This window comes from Cynocephalus volans, chromosome 1 (genome assembly GCF_027409185.1).
Source record: "Cynocephalus volans isolate mCynVol1 chromosome 1, mCynVol1.pri, whole genome shotgun sequence".
NCBI classification, from domain to species: Eukaryota; Metazoa; Chordata; class Mammalia; order Dermoptera; family Cynocephalidae; genus Cynocephalus; species Cynocephalus volans.
Genome location: NC_084460.1, coordinates 92,543,538 through 92,569,105, shown reverse-complemented (window position 1 = coordinate 92,569,105; position 25,568 = coordinate 92,543,538). Strand labels below are relative to the sequence as shown.

The 25,568-nt window shown below is 35.2% G+C and overlaps 1 protein-coding gene across 1 annotated transcript; it reads left to right on the top strand.

Annotated features, from left to right (window-relative positions):
• Positions 1-201: 201 nt before the first annotated feature.
• On the top strand, positions 202-25,061 carry SERPINI2 (serpin family I member 2). The gene is made up of 8 exons (XM_063097359.1): positions 202-445; positions 5,109-5,339; positions 6,749-6,943; positions 7,019-7,211; positions 14,657-14,754; positions 18,366-18,452; positions 20,989-21,078; positions 24,985-25,061. Exons 1-8 carry the CDS (start codon positions 202-204, stop codon positions 25,059-25,061), a joined length of 1,215 nt encoding a protein of 404 aa, XP_062953429.1.
• The last annotated feature ends 507 nt before the right edge of the window (positions 25,062-25,568 follow it).

Genomic DNA, 25,568 nt, shown 5'->3' with positions numbered 1-25,568 from the left:
CATGGACTATTTTTTCCAAATATATTATGCTTAGCCAGAAAAGTGACATTGCATACAATCTTCTTGTATATTCTAGAATAGAAGTCTATTCTAATAAGATAGAAAGTTCGAATAGGCAGAAAGTTCTCTGTTAAGTTTAGTATGCTACATTCTATTTTGAAAACTAATAAATTTTGAATTAAATAATGTGCAGAAGTCAACATGGATAAGATCTGGTTGTGGTGTCTCCTATTGATTTTTTCTGGAAGTCAAGCCTCAACATTGGCTCAAAAAAATACAGAATTTGTAGTGGATCTTTATAAAGCTGTTTGCTTATCTCACAAGAACAACATTATATTTTCCCCTCTTGGAACAACTTCGCTTCTTGGAATGATACAACTGGGAGCAAAAGGAAAAGCACTACAGCAGATAAGACAAACTTTAAAACTTCAGGAAACCTCAGCTGGTGAGTCTTACACATCAGTTTGTTTATACAGGATAAGATATGGCCAAATTTATTTTTAAAGTATTAGAGAGAGGATCAAGGTTATAGAGCTTGAAAAAGTGAAAAATTTTATGAAAAGTACAAAATTATAATAAAATGGAGAATTATAAATGTAAGTAATTTTCATTCATTTTATAATTGTCTAATGAAAATTTTACAAAAATAATTTATGAAGAAATTAACATCTATGCAGATATAAAATTACATGTGTGTTTATATATTTTCTTCTGGTATGTTTGTTTTATTTAGTTTTAATTAACTGAGAGTATGTTGTGTGTGTATATATACATGCATACATATATAATATATGCATATATATTCTTCCCCCATCATTATGTTGTAATTACTTTCCTATATCATGCAACTGATTCAAAACACAAATTTTAATCATTGTATTTTATTACCTCTAATGGAATTACCATTACTTAACCTTTCTTCAATAAGTTGTTTCCAGTCCTTCTCTTGTAAAAATGCACTTGTATCCACAATGTGACCAAAATAAACATTAATTTATGACTTTTAAGAGTTTATTTATTAATAGTTTTAAAAGGAATTTGAAAAAATAAAACCATTTAAGTAATCCATTAGAGGCCTTTTTGCTTGTGGGTGGTAGTTGTTTTGGAATCTCCCAATGGCCTGTCTGGGATACTGCGCTTTTGTGTTGGCATCTCACTTGAAAGTATTGTTGGCCTTCTCTTGCTCTCAATTTCTACAGTAGCTTTAATTTTAAACTTTTACATCACTGTCAGATAATGTGTCCTAAACCTCAGAAGAGACATCTGGATTTTTGATTTGGGAATTAAATCACTATAACCAATTTCAGAATTTTGCTTCAGTACAGAGTAGCTATATTTAGGAAGTTGTTTTTCTGAGAATCCTATTTATATGGTTTTGTTTGCTTCATTTTAGATAAAGGCAATTCTATACAAAAAGAATTTGATGGTAGTGAAGTTAATTGCCAGAGTTTTCCTTTGTGAATAATATATAATGAAGCCGCTGTGTTCCAGATTTAGTTTTGATTAATTTCAGCAAATCCCACTACACCACTCCCAGAAACATTTAAATCACATGATACTGCTTTGAAAAGTAATAGAACATTTATAAAGATATGTCAAGTTGATTTCACAATAAACTAGCAAAATTAGAGCCTCTGAAATCTAAATTACTTTAGATGGATATCTCTTATAAAGAAACAACTCAGAAGTCTTAACAATCTTAGTAGTAATAATGATGACACTATCAAACATATGTGCAGTGTATCAACCACTGTTTTATGTGCTTGACATATATTACCTCATTAAATACTCAGAATTACTCTGTGAGGTAAACATATTCCTGCTATACAAATGAGAAAACTGAGGCAAAGATAGGTTAAGTAATTTTCCCAGGGCTAATTCCAAAAATGATTCAGTGAGGGTTATAAATAATAAGAGCAATAATGAAAAATTTTATACTTTCCCTTGAAGAGTATATAAACATGAACATATTAGTACCCACCACAAAAGTGAGGGTAAGTGCTAAAGGAAGGAAAGACAGCTAAAAAGGGAGAAAATATGAAAAATAAAATGTGGAAAATAAGGAGGGAAAATGAAGAAATAAAGGAGAGACAGAGTTAAGAAGGGAAACAGAGGGAATAAATGAATGGCAAAGAGAGGGAGAAAAGGCCTGGGGAGTCTGGAGAAAGAAGAGCAGGGAGTGTAAGGATGGAACAAAGGGTTTTTCAGATCAGAAGGCAGAGCCTGCAGAGCCGTGTTGAAACCTGAGACTAAAGGAAACCAAGGGATACCAATGCTGTCCTTATTTAAAATGTTTATATTTTGTTCAGCATAATTTGTTCGCATTAATTTTTTTTAAATAATGCATTGATACATTATTTATCTTGATTACTGAGTTTTTTTTGGTATCTCCTTAAATTTTATGCCTGATGTGACTGTCTCACTGACTCACCTTAGTTCTGGCCCTGCTTTCAATCCCCCAAAGTACTATCTGTTGAATCAGTCTCCTTTTTATTTTTCCTAATACCAATCCCTGATCCCTGCCCTACTGTTCTGTGTTAACACCTGGGGGTCTACAGATGGGCCCACAACTGCTGGCACTCTAACACCACTAGGGCTGTGAGTGTCCTCTGTTCTCCTTTACCTCATAGTCAAACATCTGCTCAGAATTTACCTTCTCTATTTTGCTTACCATCTGGTAGTGCTCCATTTTGCTTTGCCGCTGATAATTCCGCTGACTAATCAACGGCTAAATAGAAGATGCTTCTTTGTTCCAAGAGAGTTATGAAAAGAGAACCAGGCATAAATTCCTATCTCAGCTCTGCAAGTAAATGACCTTGTGATTTGTCACAAGTCATGTCAGTCAAGTTTCTTCATCTCTCTTTATCTCAGATTCCTCACTACAAAAAGTTTAGATTAGGTCATTTATATGGAGCTTTTGGCTGAGATAATCTATAGTTCTGTGACTCCCTTTGTTTTTATCTTTGGATTTCTCAAATGCACACGAAATTGACCTTTGAACTCTTAGCAGCAGGAGAAGAGAACACGTACTGAATTTTAGAACATCTGCTGGAGGTCTGGTACAATTGAACCAAGCGTCACATTCACCTCATGATCTATATGTTCTCTATGGCTCTATTTTAGGAAATGAAATAAACTTGTTCTCACTGATCATTAGGAGCCATGCATATGTATTCTTTTTGATCTGTGCTAAAAGAGATCATTAATCTGTAAATTAAAGCAAATTTATCAGGCAGATAACTTTATATTCTCCTCCAAACTTGTGCTACTCGGTGAAATTTTTTCATTGACTTCTGAGTCCAGTGATTTATCAAAGGGCAGCTGTTTGTCACAGTCTTAGACTTTAAGTACATGACATAAATCTGTTTGCTCTGACAAATGAATTGGAACTACATTTTTTCCTCCTCCTTTTCCCCCATTCCTTTAAAGCTGCTCATAAATTACAAATTCCTGAAAATTCATTTTGAATTCTGTCACTTTATATCTGACCTTAATTAATTCTTTTGGAGAAGTTCTCATGTCTTTCTTCGAGAAGTCTTCTCTGCTGCTTCCCAGCTATTGAGATATTTCTTTCAGGCTTCAAATAGCAGTAAATAATGGCACCTGAAGTCATTGCATAAATGAGTAAAATATCTTTTACTTATGTCTTTCCCTCCTTATGTAAAGAATTCCGAGTTTGTAAAGAATTACTGAAATTCTTCAGATCTAATCATATAGAAGTAAGTTTTGTATCTAAAATCTTTTATGTCTGCATCTATGTCTCTGTGAATGGAGAATCCTGACATTTGAAATATAATGCAAGATACCTTGCAGAACCTCCTATTAAGTTGTGCAGGTTGTACCTGCAGAAGAACATCAGGCCAAGGAGGCAAGTAGGAACTGAGATGCAGCCTCTACTAAGCTGAACAAACCGTAAGGCCATGTAGTTGCATCCCCCGCAGTGAGGACATTATTCTTATTTGCACAAAGATGCCCTATGGGCTGCTAGCTCTCTGACAAAAAAAAAAAAAATGCATTTACATGCACACACACACACACACACACACAGAGTTTATTTCCAATTGATACTTAGTGGCAAGTTCCTCTCAGTAATACTTTTTCAAACTCCCTATTCAATGGGCATCTTCCAATGTTGAACATTTATGTTTTCTTCAATAAAGGTTAATGGAATATAATAAAAATTTAAGCTATGAAAGTGATATCTTCAGTATTTAACTGAATATATAACAAAGGTCATGAATGAAACTGTTACTTGAAATAGAGTTCCCAGACTTAACAATTGAGGTCTAGAATTAAGCCAGAAGGGAATGAGAAATGTTATGCTTCGGTAGTGAGTAGGAAGTTACTGTGCCATGTATCAGCTTAGACATATGTCATAGGCATATACAGCTTCCTGACAACACCGTGTCAGAGCAATCGAACAGTAAATAATAGGCCAACGGTGATTCTTTTAGTTGACTCTGACGGACTAGTGGTTACAGATGGAATGGTTAAAGATTTCTACTGTTCATGTAGACAGCCAGTGTATATGGATTCATGAACCTGAAGAAATAGGCAATTCTGATTCTTACGCATCTCTAGAGATGATTATAGGGGTTGTAAATTTCAAAACCTGGACAGGTGCAGTTGCTCATAAGAGAGCTATTTTTTCCTAAGCTGAAATAAAAGTAATATTGAAAAAGATTGCTCATCACTGTCATACCCCCACCAGCATTCATTAGCATCTCTCTTTTATATGTATCATATGCTTGTATTATGGAAAGAAAGAAATTTTACACATAAATTTCCAACAACTAAAAATGAGCTAAATGTGACTATAAAAAGGGACTTTGCTTCAGCCTGTATAAATGCATATTCTTGTTTTTGACAATTTCAAATTTACATGGACATTCTTTTTCTTATATAAAAGTTGATTTCTCTGCAAAATGCATGTTCTGCAGGAGATAAATGCTTAAAATATTTACACTAACTTAGAAAGGATCTAACATTAGCTATACCTAAGGGTACAAAAAACGGTGATATGAATCAGAATGCTTAGATAGTAAAGCTGAAAAGCTGTTGTTTTTATGTTGTTCAATGTGTCAGTATACATTATAATTATTTTTCAGGAGAAGAATTTTCTGTACTGAAGTCATTTTTCTCTACCATCTCAAAGAAAAAACAAGAATTTACATTTAATCTTGCCAATGCCCTCTACCTTCAAGAAGGATTCACTGTGAAAGAACAGTATCTCCATAGCAACAAGAAATTTTTTCAGAGTGCTGTAAAACTGGTGGATTTTCAGGATGCAAAGGCTTGTGCAGAAACAATAAGTACCTGGGTAGAAAGTGAAACAGATGGTAAAGTTTCCCATTTTCATAAAATCATTATTTGCTATTATATTCATTTTTTTAAATATCCTAGAGTAAAGATAGCTGAATATTTTCTTACAACACTATGGATCAGAGGGACCAAAACTTCTATTTTATTTCAATGTTATTTAAATTAATACTCATTTGTAAAACAGAAAGAAATTGTAAGCTGCTTTGAATAGTATACTCATTATTTTGTTATTATATTTCTGAGAGACACTTGTTTGTAGAGTTCTTAACGGAAGATTTTAATAATAATTTTTGTTTGAGCATAGATTTTTCAAATATGAAAGCAAGAATAATACCTTTGGCCAGTTAGAACTTAGCTCTGGAAATCCCAAATGCCTTCTTTCCCACACATACTGTAAATAATTAACACATTCTGGTTGAATGTCTAGTAATAAATGTTAACTGTCCTATCATAAACATGATAGTCTAAACTTTAATTTAAATATGAGTTAGCTAAAATTCCTAATTCTGACTACAGAAGGACATAGTAGAATGAACATAAGCTTAAAGTCATACAGATCTGAGTTCAAATCCTAGAAAGTTCTAAGCTGTGCCCCATGTAAAATGAGGATAATAGTAAAACATTTCAGGATTATTTGAAGTTTTAATAATAATGTATGTGAAGTGGCGGCATATACCTGGACCTCCATTAACAGTAGTTAAACAAACTACTCCGTTCATTCATTCAGTGACAGAAAATTGTGATGGTGTAGGATGCTACTGTATTCCTTATGGGAAGTCTCATATAGGGAAGAATAAGTTGAAATGTGAAAAGGGTGTGGTGAACAGTATCCGTAGTGATACAAAATGAGGATATCACTGGACAGCTCCAGACACCTAATCATGCTTATTCCTCATAACTTGGGAATACTCATTGGACATAAAATAGGAGACTGGTGGTTTAGAAGAGGAAAATCATACTAGCACCCTCCATTGTAGATGCTTTCCAATGGTCAGTGGCTGCAGCTGCAGGAGTTGCAGGTTTGAGTGTGCCATTAACCTCCTTATTATGATTGACCTGCTAGAGAACCTTGAAAGAAAGTCTGAATAATACCAATACATATGAAAGAATAATAGTTTGGTTTGGTTCTTTCTCTGTGAAAGACAATTGGTGCAAATAAGCTCACTGAAGAGAGTCCATTACAAGATATGTCCAAGTCTGCCTAAAATGATCTACCTCCTGTTTCCTAGTAAAATTCTATTTGCACCTGTCTTTGTGAAATATTTAATAGTATTCCTATTTCCTCTCAAAATTGTCAAGTTTAGATGATAACACATCCTGTCCACAACTTATCTGCCAAACATTTTTGCTTTAATCCTTTTTAAAGCAGTTCCACTGAATCACTATTGTGTATTTCTTCCTGGCTTCTCTTCCACCCGCTTCATAGGAAAAATTAAAGACATGTTTTCAGAGGAAGAATTTGGCCCTCTGACTAGGGTTATCCTGGTGAATGCTATTTATTTCAAGGGGGACTGGAAACAGAAATTCAGAAAAGAGGACACAGAGCTGATGAATTTTACTAAGAAAGATGGTTCAACAGTCAAAATTCCAATGATGAAGGCTCATCTGAGAACAAAATATGGTATGAGAAAACACATTTTCTAGATCATGACTTTGGGGATTGCCAAATATATTTATACTTTATTTTCTGTTACAGGTTACTTTTCTGAATCGTCCATGAATTACCAGGTTTTGGAATTGCCTTATAAAGATGATGAGTTTAGTTTAATCATCATACTTCCTGCAGAAGATGTGAACATAGAAGAAGTGGAAAAACTAATTACCGCTCATAAAATCCTGAAATGGTTCTCTGAGATACATGAAGAGGAAGTGGAAATAAGCCTCCCTAGGTTGGTAATGTCATTTTATTACACTGGTTCTTATGTTTCCACTTACGGAGGAATTTGAATAACCAGCTGAAAGATAGCAAATGCTCGAGAAGGCTGTTGACACAAATGAAAAGAAAAACACACTTGGAAATGCTACTTCACTTTATGGACACAAAGGCAAGTCTTGCCTATGCCAGTATTGCTTCATCGTGAGGAGGACTGAATTTAAGTCCTCAGTTTCCTCTGGAAGAGATGAGAATATCTTAAAACTAGAATACTGGGAGCAAAATAAGTTATTATCTTTTTATTATATAAACTTAATCTTTCTCTAGGTTTTTTCCTGATTGGAATTAAAAACATTTATCTTCTATTATGTTTAAGAAACACAACTCCCACCCCCAAAACTTAGGATAATGTATATTATACAATTAAAAGACATGTTAAATCAACTTTGACAGTGAGTGCTCTAACAGTCATTGAATTATAAACAGAATCCGATGGTCAATTTTAGGTAGTGAATACAAAATAGAAATTGCAAAGACTTATCTGAGGAAGCAATAACTACAAACAATAGTTTTTAATATCATGCTTCTAAGAGACAGCAGAAACTTTACAGAGAAAAGTGTGCCCAAATGACTCCATTTACACTCTGCCTGAACTTATAGGAAGGGAGCGATATCTAACAGATTATATGTTGTCCTTTCATTTCTAAGTTTCTCTTCAAACTCATCAACGCCTACACAATTTTTGCTTCCTTGTTCCTGGCCCTTGGCTTTGATTTCCTTTCCTCCTTAGCCAGGACTCAGTCATTAGCCATTTCAATCACACTCTGGCCATTTTTCATGTTTTTGTCTCCTTGTCCTTTTTCTAATTCTCTCTCTAGCCATCCTCAATCCTGAGTCAGCTCAAAAAGCCACTCCTGCTTTTCAACTTCTGATTTTGTTGGAGCAAAAACCTAGAAAGCAGTTTCTTCCGGCTTCACCAAGGCTGGAGTCTGGACTCTCCGTTTATCTCTAGAGAACTTAGACTATGGTCACTGTTTAATAACACTCTTCTTCCCTTCTTTGATGTATGACTAGTTTAGAATCAAGGCCACTAAGATACAGTCTAAAAATATTAGGGTGCTTTCTAGTGTTTATTGTCAGTAACATACTAGATACATACTTTGAACATTATCCTGCAGTTAGATATCAGCTAAAATAATCATATTACTTTGTCTAAAGGTAATATGAGATCTTATAAATATCTTAGTAGTCAAACTTCCTTAAATTGAATTCTAACACATACTGGCTTTATATCAGATTCTTCACTGTATAAGAAACATCCTGAGAACATACTTTTATGATTATGTATATGGGCAAATGTGATCATTTACTACATGTAGATAAGGTAAATAAATAATTTTTAACTTTGTAAATCATGTAGTATTTATATTTTTACATTAGATGCTGTGGGTTCATGGTCTGACTTGGTTCTTTCTCCCATTTCACAGATAAACAAACTGAGGCATTGAAAAAATATATCCGTTGCCATTCAACTAATGGTGGGAGACATGGGATTAGCTCTCATGCCTCAGCCTTACAGTTTTATTAGTTTGCTACTTATTAGAAAATGTATTTTCTGTTCAAGAGCACAGTTTGATTGGGACCCGACTATGGGCAAGGGGCTGGGACAGATGCAGTGAAGGACAGGCTGCCTACTGATAAAATGGTTACCACCTACTGATAAGATGGAGTAGCGCAAGATTTGCACAAGAAATTTACTAAGACTACATGGCAATCCAGTAAGCACTAGAAGATTTATGAAAAAGAGAGGGGAGAGTGGAGAGGAGAGAGGGAATTCCAGAAATTGGAATTACAAAGTCTTCATGAAAGAAATATTTGATCTGGATTTTAAAAGAATCAGGAGAAATAAGTCCCATATACAATGGAGAATTGTTGTAAATGTCTAAGTAGGACCACGGAATGATTAAAGTGTGTTTTAGAAAAACATATTTGGTAGACACAATGCCTTTGTTTGTGCTGGATAACTTGTCTAAAAATGTTTGCCACCCCCAAACCCCTGTTTTTTCTGGATAACTTGTATCAGTCCTTAAAAACAAACATTGGGTTTCAGAAAGACTTTCTGGTCTTTCCATGAAAGATCACACAAACATCTTCTCTTCTCTCTGTTGGAAAAAATTCTCCTAGTACTTTGTGTTTATTTCTGCATAGCAGTTATATGAAAATGATTTGTTTGTCTTTCTCTCTGGCCTGTAAACTACTTGAAGTCGAAAGCAAAGTTGGCTGGTTAGCTCAGTTGGTTAGAGCACAGTGTTATAACACCAACGTCAAGGGTTTGGATCCCCGTACCCTCCCCTCCAAAAGGGCTATCCATATTTCCTCTTTGTGACCCCAGCACAAAGCATAGCATGCATCCAAAAAATAGCAGCTATTCAATAAATATCTGTTGCTTTAAACTGAGTAGTATGATGTTCAGGATGTGTGAAAGAGGGAAAGTCCAAAGCCCAAAAGATCAATTAAGAAACCACTGCAACAATTCAGGCATGAGGTAATGAGTGTTTAAAGGGAACAGCTTCACTGGGAATAGTAGGAAACTGGTAAAGTAGAAAAACATTCATTGGAGTGCATGACTAATTAGATATGGGTTAAAAAGAAATAGATTGTTTTGAGGTTCTAAGCTTGATTTACTAGGAAAACCAGAGGGCTGTGAACTCTTGTTCTTTTGTAGCAGTCCTTCCCTGGGCACCATGCACTTCTAGAGAGCTTTGGGGTGTACGTTAGGAGTCCTTGAAGCCCTGAAATTATTTGCAAGTTTATGCATGTAAGGTCATATACTTATTTTCCTTGGGAGAGGCTTTATAGCTGTCATTAAATTTTTGGAGGTCAGGGTTTTCAACTTATTAATCGCTACAGTTTTATTCAATAGTAATATCTATATAATAGCCATAGTCTTCCTTGGAGGTATCATCCTTTAATGATATTGACTGATGTTGCACCTCACAGTATCTTTTATGAACTGTAGAAGCCACATCATGGAAAATAAAACATAATATTGAAGACCAAAAGTTTTGCCACCTTCTGACTATGTAACTTTAAGTAAATTACCTTGCATGTCTAAATTTTTTATTTTATTGTTAAATGAAACAATGATAATACATGCCTCTTAGGGTTGTTATGAGGAATCCATGAAATAATGTGTATAAGATAGTGTGTACTCAATACTAACTCTTATTATTTGTATTATTATCATTCAATTCTATCATTTATTGAACATTCATTGTAGTGCCAACACTGTATTTGATGCTCCTCTGCTTGCCGTATCTCGTTTAATCATCACAATAAATTTAATCGAGAGCCATTTTTATATTCAGGCTACAAATGAGGTAAAGATAGGTAAATGCCTGGCCTGTGGTCACACAGTTAACAAATGACAGGCCCAAAATTTCAAAGGACAGCTGGGTGTCTGAAAACAGGTGGGGTGTGGGACCAGCATGATGTGGAGGAGAGCACAGAACAGAGCAAAAGTTCAGTGATGGAGTGAGCAGCAGGATAAGATCTGGAGACTTTTCAAAAGAGATCACACCCACCATAAGACATGAAGTGTCATGTGCTTGCTGGGCTAGAAACCAATCCTAGGGTTTGGCCAGCCTTGGATCTGTAAGTGGTTGAATGTGAATTGTGGGTGGGTGAGAGAAAGGCATGCAGGGAAAACGGGACTAGATATAAGAAGACATGTCATGATCAGCTGCAGTAGTGACTACAGAATGTTCATTTTCTTTAAAAATTTGAATACCAAATGTATATTTAAAATTGTCCTGGTGTGTTTCATATGTGACAGAAAGTTTTTAATCAACCCATGAGGCTAATAGGGCATTTTTCACACACATCTACATACACACACACAGACACACACACAGACACACACACATACACGACACACACACACACACACACACACACACACACACACACACACACACACACGCCATGAGGTAATTGGGTGGAAAGTGACCAGAGCTACTATGTATCCACATAACAGTCCAGATCCACCATTGTCAAATATTGTGTTATATTTTTATCCTTGTGGGAAACCCTAAGATTTGGTTTGGTTGGTTCCAGCTCTGAATAGTCCAAGATGACTCAAGCCCACTGTAGCAAAACTGGGATTTCAAAGGGACCCAGAGGAAGATTCATCAAAGACTTTTTTTTTTTTAAATTAAACAAGAACTCTGGGTGTAAAGGAATAGAAAGGAACACCACCAATGCACAGTAGGGTCTGGAGACCAGGAGTGGGACCATCTTAAAAGAGAAATTTGGCTTATTTTATTTTCTGCAGCTTTTACCTGTATGAGACTAGTTTAAGTATAATGATTACATTTGGGAGTAAATTGCTGTCTTTTAAGAAAATAGATGATGTTTACATATGCTAAAATATTCATTTCATGATTATTTAGTTGCTAATTGTCTATCCAGTATTTTTGCTGCTCATTCTTTTACCTTTGGCTGCCATTTTTTTGACGATTTTAGAGGGGGATCATGGAAAAGGGGAAATGAACCACATCTAGGAAAAATATTACTGAGACAGGAAGTGCTGAGTCCCCCTGAGGTCAGGTTTCAAACCACTCCCCTAGGACGTGAGCTCCTCCTCTGAGTCCTGAGCTGCTGTTGCTTGTAGCACTATTTTTGGTACCAGCATGTAGAGATTGAGACTGCAGGAGGCAGATTTGTGTAATCTCAGTGGCCAAGCATGCTCAGTAAAAAGGAGTTTATCCCTTGAATGACCTCTCACTTGAGGCACTAGAGAGCACCTAGAATATTCTAAATATATTTGGTGCATGTGATGAAATTTGACTAATGAGCATACTCCAAACAGACCAACTGAGCATGTGCAAGGCTATGTTACATAACTGTTACATAACTGGGAACCACTCCCTTAGTTGAATATTCATTAGGAAGTATGAATATGTATAGATAGCCAAGCTGTAAAAGTTGAACCAAATCAAGAAAGAAGATGAGGCTATTGCTCACTGTCTCTGGAGCCAGCTTACACTTCTCCTATGAGGTGTGTTTATCTTACTTTTTGTGTTAAACTTGCCTTTAGCAGACTGCTGTTCATTCTGGAACCAGTCTGCACTTTGTAAAGTGTGTATTTCTTACTTTTGTATTAAACTTGCTTGTGGCTGGTGCTTGTTCTACGGAGCTAGGTCACACCGTCCCTGTGAAGTCTGTATTTCTTATTCCTTACACTAAGCCTGTTTTTATTTCCTACTGTGACTCTGTTCTTGTATTCTTTCCTGTGGCAGAGCCAAGAACCTGGTAGAGGATGGGGTGGGTAAAGGTTGTCTATCAGACTTCCCCAGACCCTCTCCTCTGGTATTATTTAAGACTCACAAACTTTGGAAGAGAGACATTATATATATATATTGATTAAGATAGTGGTTTTGAATTATATTCTGATAGAAAGTGGTGGGAGTTAGCACATTAGCTTTGACTTCAAATGGACTTGAATTTAAATCATAGCTCTGGCACCTGTCTTGACCTTGAGCCTGGAAATCAACCTCTTTTCTGGAAATCAAGTCTCTATTTTCTTATATTTTAATGGCAATAACAATGCTGACTTTCTAGGGTTTTTATGAAGATTAAAAACTATAATCTATATTAAATACTTAACACATGGAAGTGCTACTTCACACCTGGCTATTCATGGCTCTAATAATTATGGATAATTAGAAATATTTTAATTAAAAGGCTAAATGGGTTTCTATAGCTGTAGGTATCATTGGTGTAGATTATGAAAAGGACTTTTACTTCAATGACTCTCCAGTGATAATTAGGCATTATTAGAAGTTGTAATAAGTCTTGCAGTATTCTTGTCAGTATCCTAAAATTATGGGACTATTAATCTAAAAATAGCCAACTTGTGGGAGGATTAGAACATATAGTCTTCACCTTTTTGAAGCCCACACTCCAGTTTAAATACTGTGGTAATAAAAACAGGGAAAAAAAGCAGCCCTTAAAACCATCATGCTACATGTTATCTTTCATAGTGGAAAGTTACAAGGATGAAGTTGAAAACGGTTGGTATTAAATAAACTATTTTTATCATCAGATTTTAATGTGCATCTTGCACCCACTCCCAGTTAACTAGGATTCTGAATGGGTTAACATCTTCCAAAAGTACATATTATTTTACCAAAAAAATATTTTAGGCCCAATAATGTTCTGCCACAGCATGTTCACTGTTTTGAAGAATTATAATTAAGAAGATTGCTCAGTATTTGGCAATTAAAACACTGATCTAGTTAGACTGATTGCCCAAGCTAATTTCCAGCCCCTGATGTGGGCCTACCTGTTGGATAAGCAAGGATCCTTGAGCAGTCCTCTGTGTATCCAAACTGGGGAGCCCAGAGCAAATGCTCATTTGGACACAGACAAAGCTCTTCAGGCAGGAGTTTCTGGGAATTTTGCTGATGTAGGAAATAAAGATAGCTACCTGTTCAAGGGTGTTACTCTTGTCTTTCCTTTCATAAACAAAGTTTCCCACCTGGTTTTAAAATGCAGATTGATGCTTCAAGCATCTATGAAGTCAATAAGTACTAGCCTCTTTGTTTAATTTTTTTTAAAGTTCTCTTTTATTTAAATGGGAAAGAGATTCCATGATCACTGTTGACTTAGAATCATAGAAGATTAGTGCCTGAGAGAATCTTTGAACTCCTCTGTTAACTTCTCTTGGCAAACTGAGGCACAGAGAGACAAGCCAGACACTAGAGTCCTAATTTATGGCCCCACATTGGAAGCACCGGCCAGCTCCTTTTGTCCTCTTCTATATTTTTTATCTTTTATTTCCTTTGAAAAGAATCCAGTTCCCTTTCAATCTTCTACCCTTTTATAGGGTCTATTGGGAAGATATTAGGTATGTTCATAAACTGAAGACAGTCACATCAACGGTGACAATCTGTTGGATGGATGATAGGTTATAAATGCCTCTCTGTATCTCAGTAGGCAACAGTCTTCTCCAAGGACTGTTGGCTCCTGTTCCCTGCTCAGACTGTCGTAGACATCTGTCAGGAACCATCTCCAATGGTGCAGAAAATTTGAGTATATAGAGTTGCTGGAGGAAAACTTTACACTTCTTAGCAAGTAGCCAAGCAGTCTAAAACTTCGAACTCTCACTTCGTTTTGTTGGGTAATTGTTGCTTCGAAAAATAGAGTCTTCTCTTCCTCCTTCCCACCAACCTCCTTGTTACCTGGGAAGCAGGTTAGCAGCAACCCAGAATTGATTGGTAGAGCTGGGAGAAAATGGTGTGAAATGTGAGAAAATGTAATTTGGATAATAAAAACAAAAGATTTCACAATATAATCTCTGCCAAGTCATATCCATTTTATTAAAAAAAACTTTGGTAGTAAATGTGGACAGTGTTTCAAGACTTTTCCTTTTCTTCTTTATCTTTTTTTTTTAAACAGATTTAAAGTAGAACAAAAATTAGACTTCAAAGACGCTTTATATGCTTTGAATATAACCGAGATATTTAGTGGTGGCTGTGACCTTTCTGGAATAACAGGTATTATGATAAATAAGTTTTATATTAGCATGTTAATTTGTTGTCTTAGTACTATCTCAACTGACTGATCTTAAAACTGAAAGAGCATTTGGCCACAGGAAACATATACACAGTGAATAAATGGTACAGTACCTATACTGTGTATATGTTACAGTCTGTAAACAAGTACTCTATTTCACATTAAAGTAGTTTTCCTTAATGAAATTTAAAAAGCATTCTAGAATGTTAGAGAAGCATTCTAACTATACTTCTAATAAAACTATGTAGGTAAAGGTATTATATGAGGTTTTATGTCTACCTGTTTGAATTGTTTTATGTTGATAATACAAATTACATCTTTGAGTTTCTCATCTAAGCAGAGTTAATAAAACTCTTATAAACCAATTTGCAAATGTTAATTCAGTAATATGAGAGCCCATGAAATAGGCATCCACAGGCTGCTTGATGATGAACACAATGAAGAAAATGCAGTGCTACAGCTTGCAGGTTTAGCAACAGAGTAGTCCTTTGAGAAGATGGGGCTCTTATGTTGACTTAAACCTGGGGTAGGGTGCTCATTTGCACAACAAAGCCAAGGCAGTCTTTTGATTCTTCTGGTCCCAGCAGTACTCACTAGTTCAAAAATAACTAATTAAAGAGCAAAAAAAAAAAAAAAAAAAAAACAATGGATGAAGAGGACCAATTTGTCCCACATTACTTAGCCTCTTTTAAATTCAGTTTTCTGTTTTATAAAAAGGAGACTAATGATACAAGCTTGTCTGTCTGATGGATTTTTGTACCATAACATGAACTATTATGAAAATGTTTTGTGTATCCTATGTAAATATTTGGGATTTGGAAAGATATTTATTAATTTATTCACTCATCAATTATGTGGGTAAATAAACAGAATGAATGAGCTTTCCTGGGGGAGGAGGTGAGTGGGGATCACAGGTGTCATAAATGTTCGTTATCACCTTCACACAGGAAATAGCTTACTTGTTCTCACACTGACAGTTAAGTATGACTGACAATTTCATCAGCACCAGGTATGAGACAGTCAGCATTAAATACTGCAACAGGATGCTGTATAAATATGCCATGGAACACAGCCACCTCACCAGCCTGCAATAAACCAAATCATTTTTCAAGCACTTCTTAAACTTCTTTCTGGCCTTAGGAAGCTCATTCAGTATGCCTCAGACATTTTAAACAGCCACTCACTCTGCAAATTCCCAGCAAGTTATGACTTCTCCAAAATCTCCTTTTACAAGCTGATTTTTCAAGAAAATACCTCCAAAATGCTCCATAAAAGAATTTGTGCTAGTGTATTAGTCCATTTGTGTTGCATAGAACAACATACCTGAAGCTGGGTGATTTATAAAGAAAACAAAATTTATTGCTTGCAGTTTTGGAGGCTGGGAAGTCCAAAGTTCAGGGAACACAGCTGATGAAGGTCTTGGTGGTGGTGAAAGTGACCCAGGGGACTCACATGGCAGAAATGGCAGAGCAGAGACAGGCTAACTTCTCATTCACTCTCCTTTTAAAGCACTCAGAACCACACCCCTGACCACCATTATTGATCCAATCACTATAGCATGGTCCTACAATCTAATCCCCTCTTCAAGACCCAACCTTTCAATTACCATAGTAGGATTTCCCTCCCTCAATAGTTATAATGGGGATTAAGCCTCAGTGAGGTTGGAAGGTGCATCCAATCTACAGCACCTAAGGAATAACCCTGAGCCAAGAAGAATAAATGTTCAGTATTTTCTGCTCTTTTTCTCTTGAGTTACCTATTTGAGTTGTTTTAACTACATTGGTTCTGTCTCATTGCCTGGAGTAGAACAGCAACAGCCAGTGCTGACACTACCGCTGGGTTAGGAGCAGAGAGAATTCCCTGCTATTCCTGATTATCATTTTTGCAATAAACTTTGACTAAAGGCTACTGTGAACCAGTCTAACACTAGTGCCTTGGGACATCTATAGGAAAGAGACACTACCTTACACTCATGTAGTTCAGAAATTTTGAATGAACTGTTTTTATAAAGTTACTTAGAAAACTTTGAGATGAATATTTGACTTTTCATTCTATGATTACTGCTTGTGTTACTTGTAGTAAAATGCTTAACCATTTTGAACCTCAACTTTCTAATGTCAAGTGAGATAATATATTGTAGTGACTTTTGGGGAAACAAGTAAAAGAAAGTATATAAATCACCAAGTTCAACACTTGCCACATAGCAGATGCCCAGTAAATGTTAAATACAGAAAATCAAAGGGGAAAGAGACACATTAATACTTACTTGCACATTTTCTATCAAAGCTATAGAGTTTTTTTTTTTGCCTCTTAATTTAAGGGACATACTTGGAATTTTTGTAGAAAATTAAGTGAAAGAATTGTTAAAAGGTGTAGAAACCAGTGAATTTGTGGAGTCCAGATTTCTTGTTCTAACCTCTCATCTCTCGGGTTCTGTTCTTTTCTTAAGACCAGGCCCTGTCTGCAGTGAGATGGAATACACAAGACCAAGTAGCTCAGTCCAATAACCAGTGAATCGTTGGGCTGTTGCTGAACTGGGGGGACTTCTCCACTCCTCCCCAACCTGCTTTTTGGTCTTTGCTCTTGGTGTGGGCCCCAAGGTCATTTGCTCTGTGCTTTATTTGTAAATCCTGTCTTATTCCAGGCAATCTGGGGGAAGGAGGTGCTTGTTTGCCTGACTTTAAGAGACTGTCTCCTGCATTTCAGTCAGTGCAGACTAATGGTGCAGTGCCTCCTTTCTCCATTTGACAGGTTTCTATCACTGGACATATTCAGGTCTACTGATTTATTTTTGGGGGAAGTATTTATTGTAAGCCAATTATGTACCAGACAGTTTTCTAGAGGGTGTTTCCATTCTCTCTCTGAGGAACATTATCAGATCTATTTGGTCTTGAGAAGCCAGCTTGACATGACTTCTGAACTCATGGTTTTGCTTCCCTCTTCTCAAGGAGCCTATCCCTGCAGGTCACTATACCAGAAACACTTCACACATACATTGATTCTACCAAGGGGAGAAGGGTTGCATTCTCTCTCAGTGTGTACCCACAACAGAACAAAAGGATGTAAGACACTATTTTACAGTGGAAAATTCAACAGGTTTTAAAGGATAGCTCTGAAGGGACTTTTTAACAAATGACACAAGACTTGAAAGGTAGTAAATTTTGTTTTAAACTCAGATCAAAACTGAATAAAGAATTTAAAAGGCAAGTTGTCTTTGAGGTTGAATGCATAGGGTGGGATTAATTCAAATGTGGAAAGCCTCTTTTATCCTGTGTGTAGACCATGGCTAAGGGGGACAAAACTCTCTGTCCATTCAAATATTTCACTTAGTGGGATACCTGATTTGAGGCTTGCATGCTTCTATCTTTACCTTTTATATCAGGGTAGAACTTGATCTCTCTTTCTCTATATCTTTATTGTCTCTGCAAGAGCTAAACCTAAACCACCTTTATCTTTAGCAAATCGACTGAGTAGGAAAGTTTGTTTCTCTGTTTCTTTTTCTTTGTTCACTTGAAAAGGTAATTAATCTGAGACCTAATAGGTAATGGCTCTTGATTACAGCCCTTAAATACATTTTCATATTTTTTACCAGATTCATCTGAAATATATGTTTCTCATGTGATGCAAAAAGTTTTCTTTGAGATAAATGAAGATGGCAGTGAAGCTGCAACATCAACTGGTAGGAGAAATAATTTCTCAACAAACTGGGAGAAATGAGGGGGGACAGGGAATGGGCATAAGGATGTTGACTCTTGGGCAGTATTCTGATCTCCTTTTACTCTGCTGCTGTCTAGTACACTACAGGAATAAAAAAAAAAAGAAAATGGTCATATAAGTTTTATACATCTCTTCAGTCACAGCATTATGCAAAAGGAAAGGGAAAGAATTTGATTAGGAATTGAGGCCCACATACTGATATTTGCTCATGTGCAATTGGATTACCTGTCAATTAGATGATAGGATATGTGTAGAAAACTTTAGGGTACAAATATGAAATCATTATTATTTAGGGATGTTCATTCTTAAGTAATTGAATTTAATTTCATTTTTCTATTACACCAAATTAGTCTTCACTTTTCTAATTTGAATCTTGTTATTATCTCCGTGACAGTGGCTCTCAAACTTAGCTGCACATTAGAATCACCTGGGAAGCTTTAAAATCTCCTATGCTGAGTTCACACTCCAAAGTAATTAAGTTGGTATCTCTGGAGGTGAGATCCAGGCTCCAATACTTTCTTAAGTTTCCCTAAGTGATTCAAATGTGCATCCAATGTTGAGAACCAGTACTGCATAGTGGTTTGCAGCCTGGCCTTGCTACTACCAATGTAGTGCATAGACCGGCAGCAATAGCATCACCTGGGAACTTGTTAGAAATGCAGACTCTCAGGCCCAATTCCAGACCTACTGAATTAGAATCTGCATTTTCCAAGATCTCTAGGTGATTTGTGTATACATTTCTACTTGAGGATCACTCCTCTATGCTGCATTTACTTCAACCAATGACATTGTGAATAGTATCTATGCTACATATAAGTGATAACTTGGAAAATAATTGGAGAAAGGCCTTAAAATCAATTAGAAATGGACAAGCAATTTTAAGGAATCCCTCATAAGTCTATTTTCATTTCTCATACAATCTGGATTTTCATCAATATTTAAAAGAGATGTATTATTTAAAATGTCTTATTGATAAATATCCTACAATTTATATCCACTTACCAATTTCTGGATTAATTTGTAAATGCTACATAGTGCCAAAGGATTTTGACCTTTGGTTGGGACGCACTGGACTCCACTACCTTTTTGTTATCCCCGGAAGGACTTTTCAATGCTGTGCTCAAGGAACTTAGATTGTAGGGGACAGGCTATATCAATCCTTGAAGAAATCAAAGAGTTGCATTTGGATGAGGTTGCTGGCTCATGCAGACAAACTTTCCAGCTGCTTTTACACAGAGGTGGAAGAGCCCTTATAGATCGTTATCTGATCCTCTCATTACATTTATGAAGAAACAGGCTCACCAACAAGTGAAGTGGCTCTCCCAATGTTGCACTATTAATTGACAGCAGAGTTTGAACTAAAATCAGGTTCCCTGACTTTAAGCTGAGAACTTTTTCTGCTATTGCCCACTGCCTCTTGTAAGTCTAGAATTCTCTAGGTGGATGTAAGAATTAAGGGAAGGAAGGATGAGTGGCAGTGATCCTGATGTATTACCTCAGAATAGTCAGCCTGTGTATCTTGACTTTCAAGGATCTGCTCAAAGGTTGCTCAAGAACAAAAACGTTCAAGTACAGTATTCACTGCAAATGGGAATGGGAGTAAAACTGAATTTGCTTTTCTAATGTATCTCAATAATTCAGACATAGCACTATATTCACTGGTAATTTGGGCAGCATTGCCCTGGTATTCTGGACAGGAGTGTGCCACTCATGTTATATTACTAAGATAATATTCAATTGTTTTTTAATTCTCATTTTATTTTTCCTTGGGTCTGAAAAAAATTAGAGGGGCATTGCATTATTAATAAAGAAAACATCTGAATTAAATGTAGAAATATTTAGTCTAGAAAAAAAAAATCCAACCATTAAAATTTTCCCTCCCTAAATAGTGACATATGCCATAATGGAGCAGTATGATATTTATTATCATAGTAAATCATTTTTAAGACAGCAAATATCTGCTTCTAATCTCATAATAAACATCCCATATACATTCACTGCACAAATCCTCAAAGCTCTGAGTTCACAGAATGATTTTGGGAAAGTAAGTACAAAATAAAAAATTCAAACTCAGACGTGATCACCATAAGCCTGAAGTATAGAAAAGAAGTGTAAACATATCTGAATTGGAATTAAAAATTGAAAACATTATAAGAATAATAAATCATGTAAATAAAAAGTGAATAGAAAATTACTGTTTAAAAGATGAAAATTTTCAACTGCTTCTACTAAATTGAATTTAGTGTATGGCTTTCTTCTTCATTAAGCATAAATGTGAAGTTAGAATTATTCCGTGAATCATCTAATATTTATTCTTCTGCACTTTGGTTTTTAAATTTATTGCAAATTTCTCTGTATTTAGAATATGGTTCTTTTTCCACATATTAACTCCTTACCCCCAACATGACCTTTCCTGTGTATAAGAAGTATTACAGATATATTTTCTTCACTGATATTTTAATGTGAATATATAAATAACTGTTGTTTCTGTTTCATAGGCATGCATGTCCCTGTGATCATGAGTCTGGCTCGAAATCAATTTATAGCAAATCATCCATTTCTGTTCATTATGAAGGATAACCCAACAGGTACCTTTTTTGAGAATTCTGTGGGGAAACTGCGTAAGCAGACCTAGTCCTAGCTGCTAATTGCAATCTACATATTTGAAATCATTTGTTCTTTCAATGGATATTTGTTAAGTGCCTGTTATGCATCAGATATTGTATTCTAAGGGATGACAGGGACCTACAATTGGGCAGTGGTAATAATAGCTGTCACCATAGCTATTATAAGTGGCAGCCATTTTATATACCTATATGTAAACCTAACACCATTCCACCAATAGGTTAGATATTTGACTAATAAAGAAATAGAAGCTCAGAGAGAGAGAGAGAGAGAGAGAAATTATGTAGCTTGTCAGAGATCATATGACTAGAAAGTGGCAGAGTGGGAATCAAGATCGATTCTGTGATGCCATACTGAAATTGGAAATTGAGAGTTGTTGAGTTGTGAAAAATTTCAAAGGTAAATTTAAAAAGAATAAGTGACTAGAGGGGTCAAACATAATTTCAAATCTCCAATTTGGGAAATGGTAAAAGATGATGCAGTTAGCTACAAAAGGGAATGTAGAAGAAGGAGTGGGTTGGATTGGCATTTGTCATGATGTCAACACATGGAAATCCAGATTGTCTGAATAGATATTTCATGCTTCCTCTTATAAAAAAGTGAGGCCAGAAACATGATTACAGCTGGGAAGTTGTCTTTAAGTTGGTATTTAGGACTCTTCAGCAGTTATAATGCCCATGTGAGGGTTATAAACCATAGGAGAACAGAAATGATATTTTATTCATATCTGCATCAGCCCAGTATTTGGCAACAAGCCTTGCACATAATATCATATCTCTAGAGGCTGAGAGTGTGGACTTGGGTGTCAGGCTTGTGCTCAGGTTTCAAATCAATTAACTACTAGTTTTAAGGCAAGTTGCTTCTTCTTTCTAAGTGACATTTTTCTTATCTTTTATTTGAACATAATATTAGTACTTGTCTCAAATAGTTAAATAAAAGAATATATGAAGCCTGTAACACTGTCCCTGACACATACTGTGTTCATTATGAGTAAATTAATAAGTATAAATGAATGAGTGACTGAATAAACAAAGGAAGAGTTAGAAAACAAAATGGAAAAGTTTCTCTATATAAACTGGTTTACATGGAAAAGAGACACGTTTACTCTCAGAATCTGAGTCTGTTAGATTAACTTGGGATACTGATAATATCGACCTGCTAAGGGATACATCATCAGTCTCTTTTTTTGAGGATCCATGAACCTAATACTTGATGCCTCTACTGAAAGTTATATCTTGGAACAATGGAACAGTTTTAGAATTACTGAGATTGCGTTAACACGGCTTCAATTTCAGTAGTGGATGTGTCAGTGTTAAAATATATTCTGAGTATGTCATTTGATCTATATACATCTTTAACCTTTAAATAACTCTAATTTCTTACAATTAGTATATAATTATTGACTAAGGAAAACAGAAAGAAATGACGCTGTATTGGGCATCAATGCACAAGTAAATAACGGCATTTGAAATAATTATGTTTGTCTCTATTTACCAAGTTGGTGACTTGTAATATTCTAAAGCCATGTAATAGCTATCAGTAAAACAGCAGTGAAAATTCAAAACCCCAAATAATCTACTTATTTGTTTATTTGTGATAATGCTTAACTATCAGGTCTTAATAATGATTTACATTATTTTGTGATCTTTATCATAGTAATTTTCTAAACTAGTGTTCCTCCTTTAATGTATTGTTTAGAATGAATGGTTGTCCATTTATCAGAGGTTGTAAATTGTTGCCATATAAAATGTAGAATGGCTATTATCTTAAGACAATACACATTCACTGATTTATCTATATTTCTCTCACAAATGAACTCAAGAAATCACTGAGACTGACAGAGATGGTGATTTAGCACTGCCATATTGGACTATTAAATGGCTTCATGCTTTACATAAAATATATTCAGTTAACAATTTCTGAAGTATAAAGATGAATGATTTTATGTTTAGTACAAACAATTTTTATCTAGGTTTAAAATTTTCTTTTTGCCAAACAGTCCTCTTGTGAAAAGTCTATACGTTATTTGGATTTTCTTATCAGGTGAATTTTCCATTGCAGCACATTCATCCAAAGCTCTTACTAAGCTAAACTTTCAAGACAATGAATTGTTTTCTCATTTTTTAGGCTGAGGGTGTAGGCCAGCTTTATAGACGTTGAGAAGAAAATTGTGAAAGATGCCACATGAAATGTATCATTTCTAAGAAAGCAGTGAATCATGATTTTGAAACTGAGGGTACTCTACACGTATAAAAATAATTGCATTTAGAACGCTTTCAGGTCTTTGGTAGAGGGCAGAAGCAGACTGCAAGGTACGCATTAGGAAATCTCTTTTTCTAGCCATTACCTTTGGCTATACTATTGTATTTTAATATTAAGAAGTAAAAATTGTTTTCAACTGATGCAGATATATAAATATATTGTTTATATATGAGGAGCTCCTATTCAGGGAGGCATAAAGAGAAAAATGGAAACTAGTGATTTCTGCTTAGCTTGCTTCTAAATTCATTGCTATTATGTCAAGGGAGATTTCACTAATCTGCTCAGTTTAGTAGAGAGTAGATTGATGACTGCACGAAGACAATTCAAAATATGTTTCTCCTTGCTGAAAGAAACATTGAAAGGGCTGGGACAAATGGTTTCTACGTAAAGTCCTACACTTCCGAGTGTTTAAAATTTTAAACTGCTGTCTTTAATTATAAAGTTAGTGTCTACAAATATCACTTTAAAGATTTCCCAAACAAACGATTCTGATAAGCATTTTAATGCTATAGCACTATGAAGGTACAGGAGTCACTGCTGATTACTATCATGACTTAAATGTAGTATTCATCCTGGGAACAGTATTTATGTATCCCTACCTGAAAAACAAGAGTATTTGCTTTCTTTCTTTTTCCCAGAATTATTTTGAGATTTTGAAGTAAGGCATTATTGATTATAATTATTCATACAAAAGAAAAAAATAAAATCTAGTGGAGATTATGTCTATACTTCTGTGTTATTGGCTCTTCTAAGAGTGTGTCTGTCTTTGGACTGAACAGTAAAATGTTAATGAAAAAGGGCTCTCCCACTGTTATTAAAAATGCATTGAAAGGTCATTTTCGTTAGCTTTAAAGTTATGCAAAATTTATTTGATCACTTTTGAAATTAACCTTTATTACATGTAGGAAACTTAAGGCAACAATTGATATTGCTCCGTTCAAGCCACTTCCCTTAACCTAGTTGAAAAGAAAGGTGAATAGACTTTGACACATCACTTATTTCTGTTTTGTCTTCTAGTTCTTAATTCGTTTTCACTTGCAAGCACAGAATGGCTGGAAACAGTTTTTGCATTTTTGCTGTGTAATATATCACTTTGGTGAGGATTTGAAAGTACTAGCAATATGAAAATATTGTCTTTAGCAGTAAAGTAAGCTTTGATTCAAAGCTGAAGGAGGAGATCTGTGAAGCTGCACTTTTAACCCTGAGGGCTTACATTACATGCATAAAAAGATGACTGCTAATGCCTTAAACTTAAAACTTTACCATGCTCATCACCATTTTATTATGCTATGTTTGCCTGACTGGGTCTCTATATTTAGAAGAACATCTCTTACTTTATTTTTTTTTTTCCTATGTGAAAAACAGGACTAATGTATTTTTCATGACAGGCTGTTGTGGGTTAATTAATTTAATAAATTATCAAAAAGTAATTAATAATGATACATTCATGTATTTGAGACAAAGAAGAAGGCTTTGCTATTAGGTTTTGCCTATTTCTCTTATGGAGAATAAAGATCAAATGATTTGTTAAAATATTAAGAAAAACTAATTATTGTCAGTGTTTTTTCTAGATATTCTTAAAATATGTTTTTTTTTTTTCCTCTTAGAATCAATTTTGTTTATGGGAAGGGTGACAAATCTTGACAGCCAAAAGAGAAACGGAAGAGATTTAAATTCCCTGTGAATGAAAAGCACGGCCTCAAAATATAAGATGATTCTTGGAAAATAGTCGATTAGCAAAATATCATCTTGAAAAATATTTCTATATGTCTTGTCTCTTCTTTCTTTTAAACTGTGCCTGTACTAATCAGTAATAGTAGATGCCTGTATTAATAAATAAGTGAAATTAGATATGTGTTTGTTTTTGTTCTTTGTGCATGTTTTAGAAAATCTATATGAATCAAGAGCAGTGAGTTTATATAAAATATTACCATTCCTGTGTTAGAACAAAACTGTTTAAGGTATTTTGGATATCAAATTCCTGTCTTAGATATCAAATTTCTTGTATTCCTAAAAGACTGAACTATCAGACTCTCATGCCTACCAGCTTTATCCAGACCATGGGGGAGTAAGTTCAAGAGAGAATGGGCTTGGTACTGCCTCCCTGGTGTGCTACTTAAGACACAGAGATCCAGCATCAATGACAGTAGACAAGCTTTGGGTATTTCACTAATCTTAGCTTATTATTTCA

Coding starts and splice junctions, on each gene's coding strand:
- SERPINI2 (XM_063097359.1), top strand. CDS start 202: ATGGATAAGATCTGGTTGTGGTGTCTCCTATTGATTTTTTCTGGAAGT. Junction 446..5,108: donor ACTTCAGGAAACCTCAGCTG/GTGAGTCTTACA, acceptor ATTATTTTTCAG/GAGAAGAATTTTCTGTACTG. Junction 14,755..18,365: donor TGACCTTTCTGGAATAACAG/GTATTATGATAA, acceptor ATTTTTTACCAG/ATTCATCTGAAATATATGTT.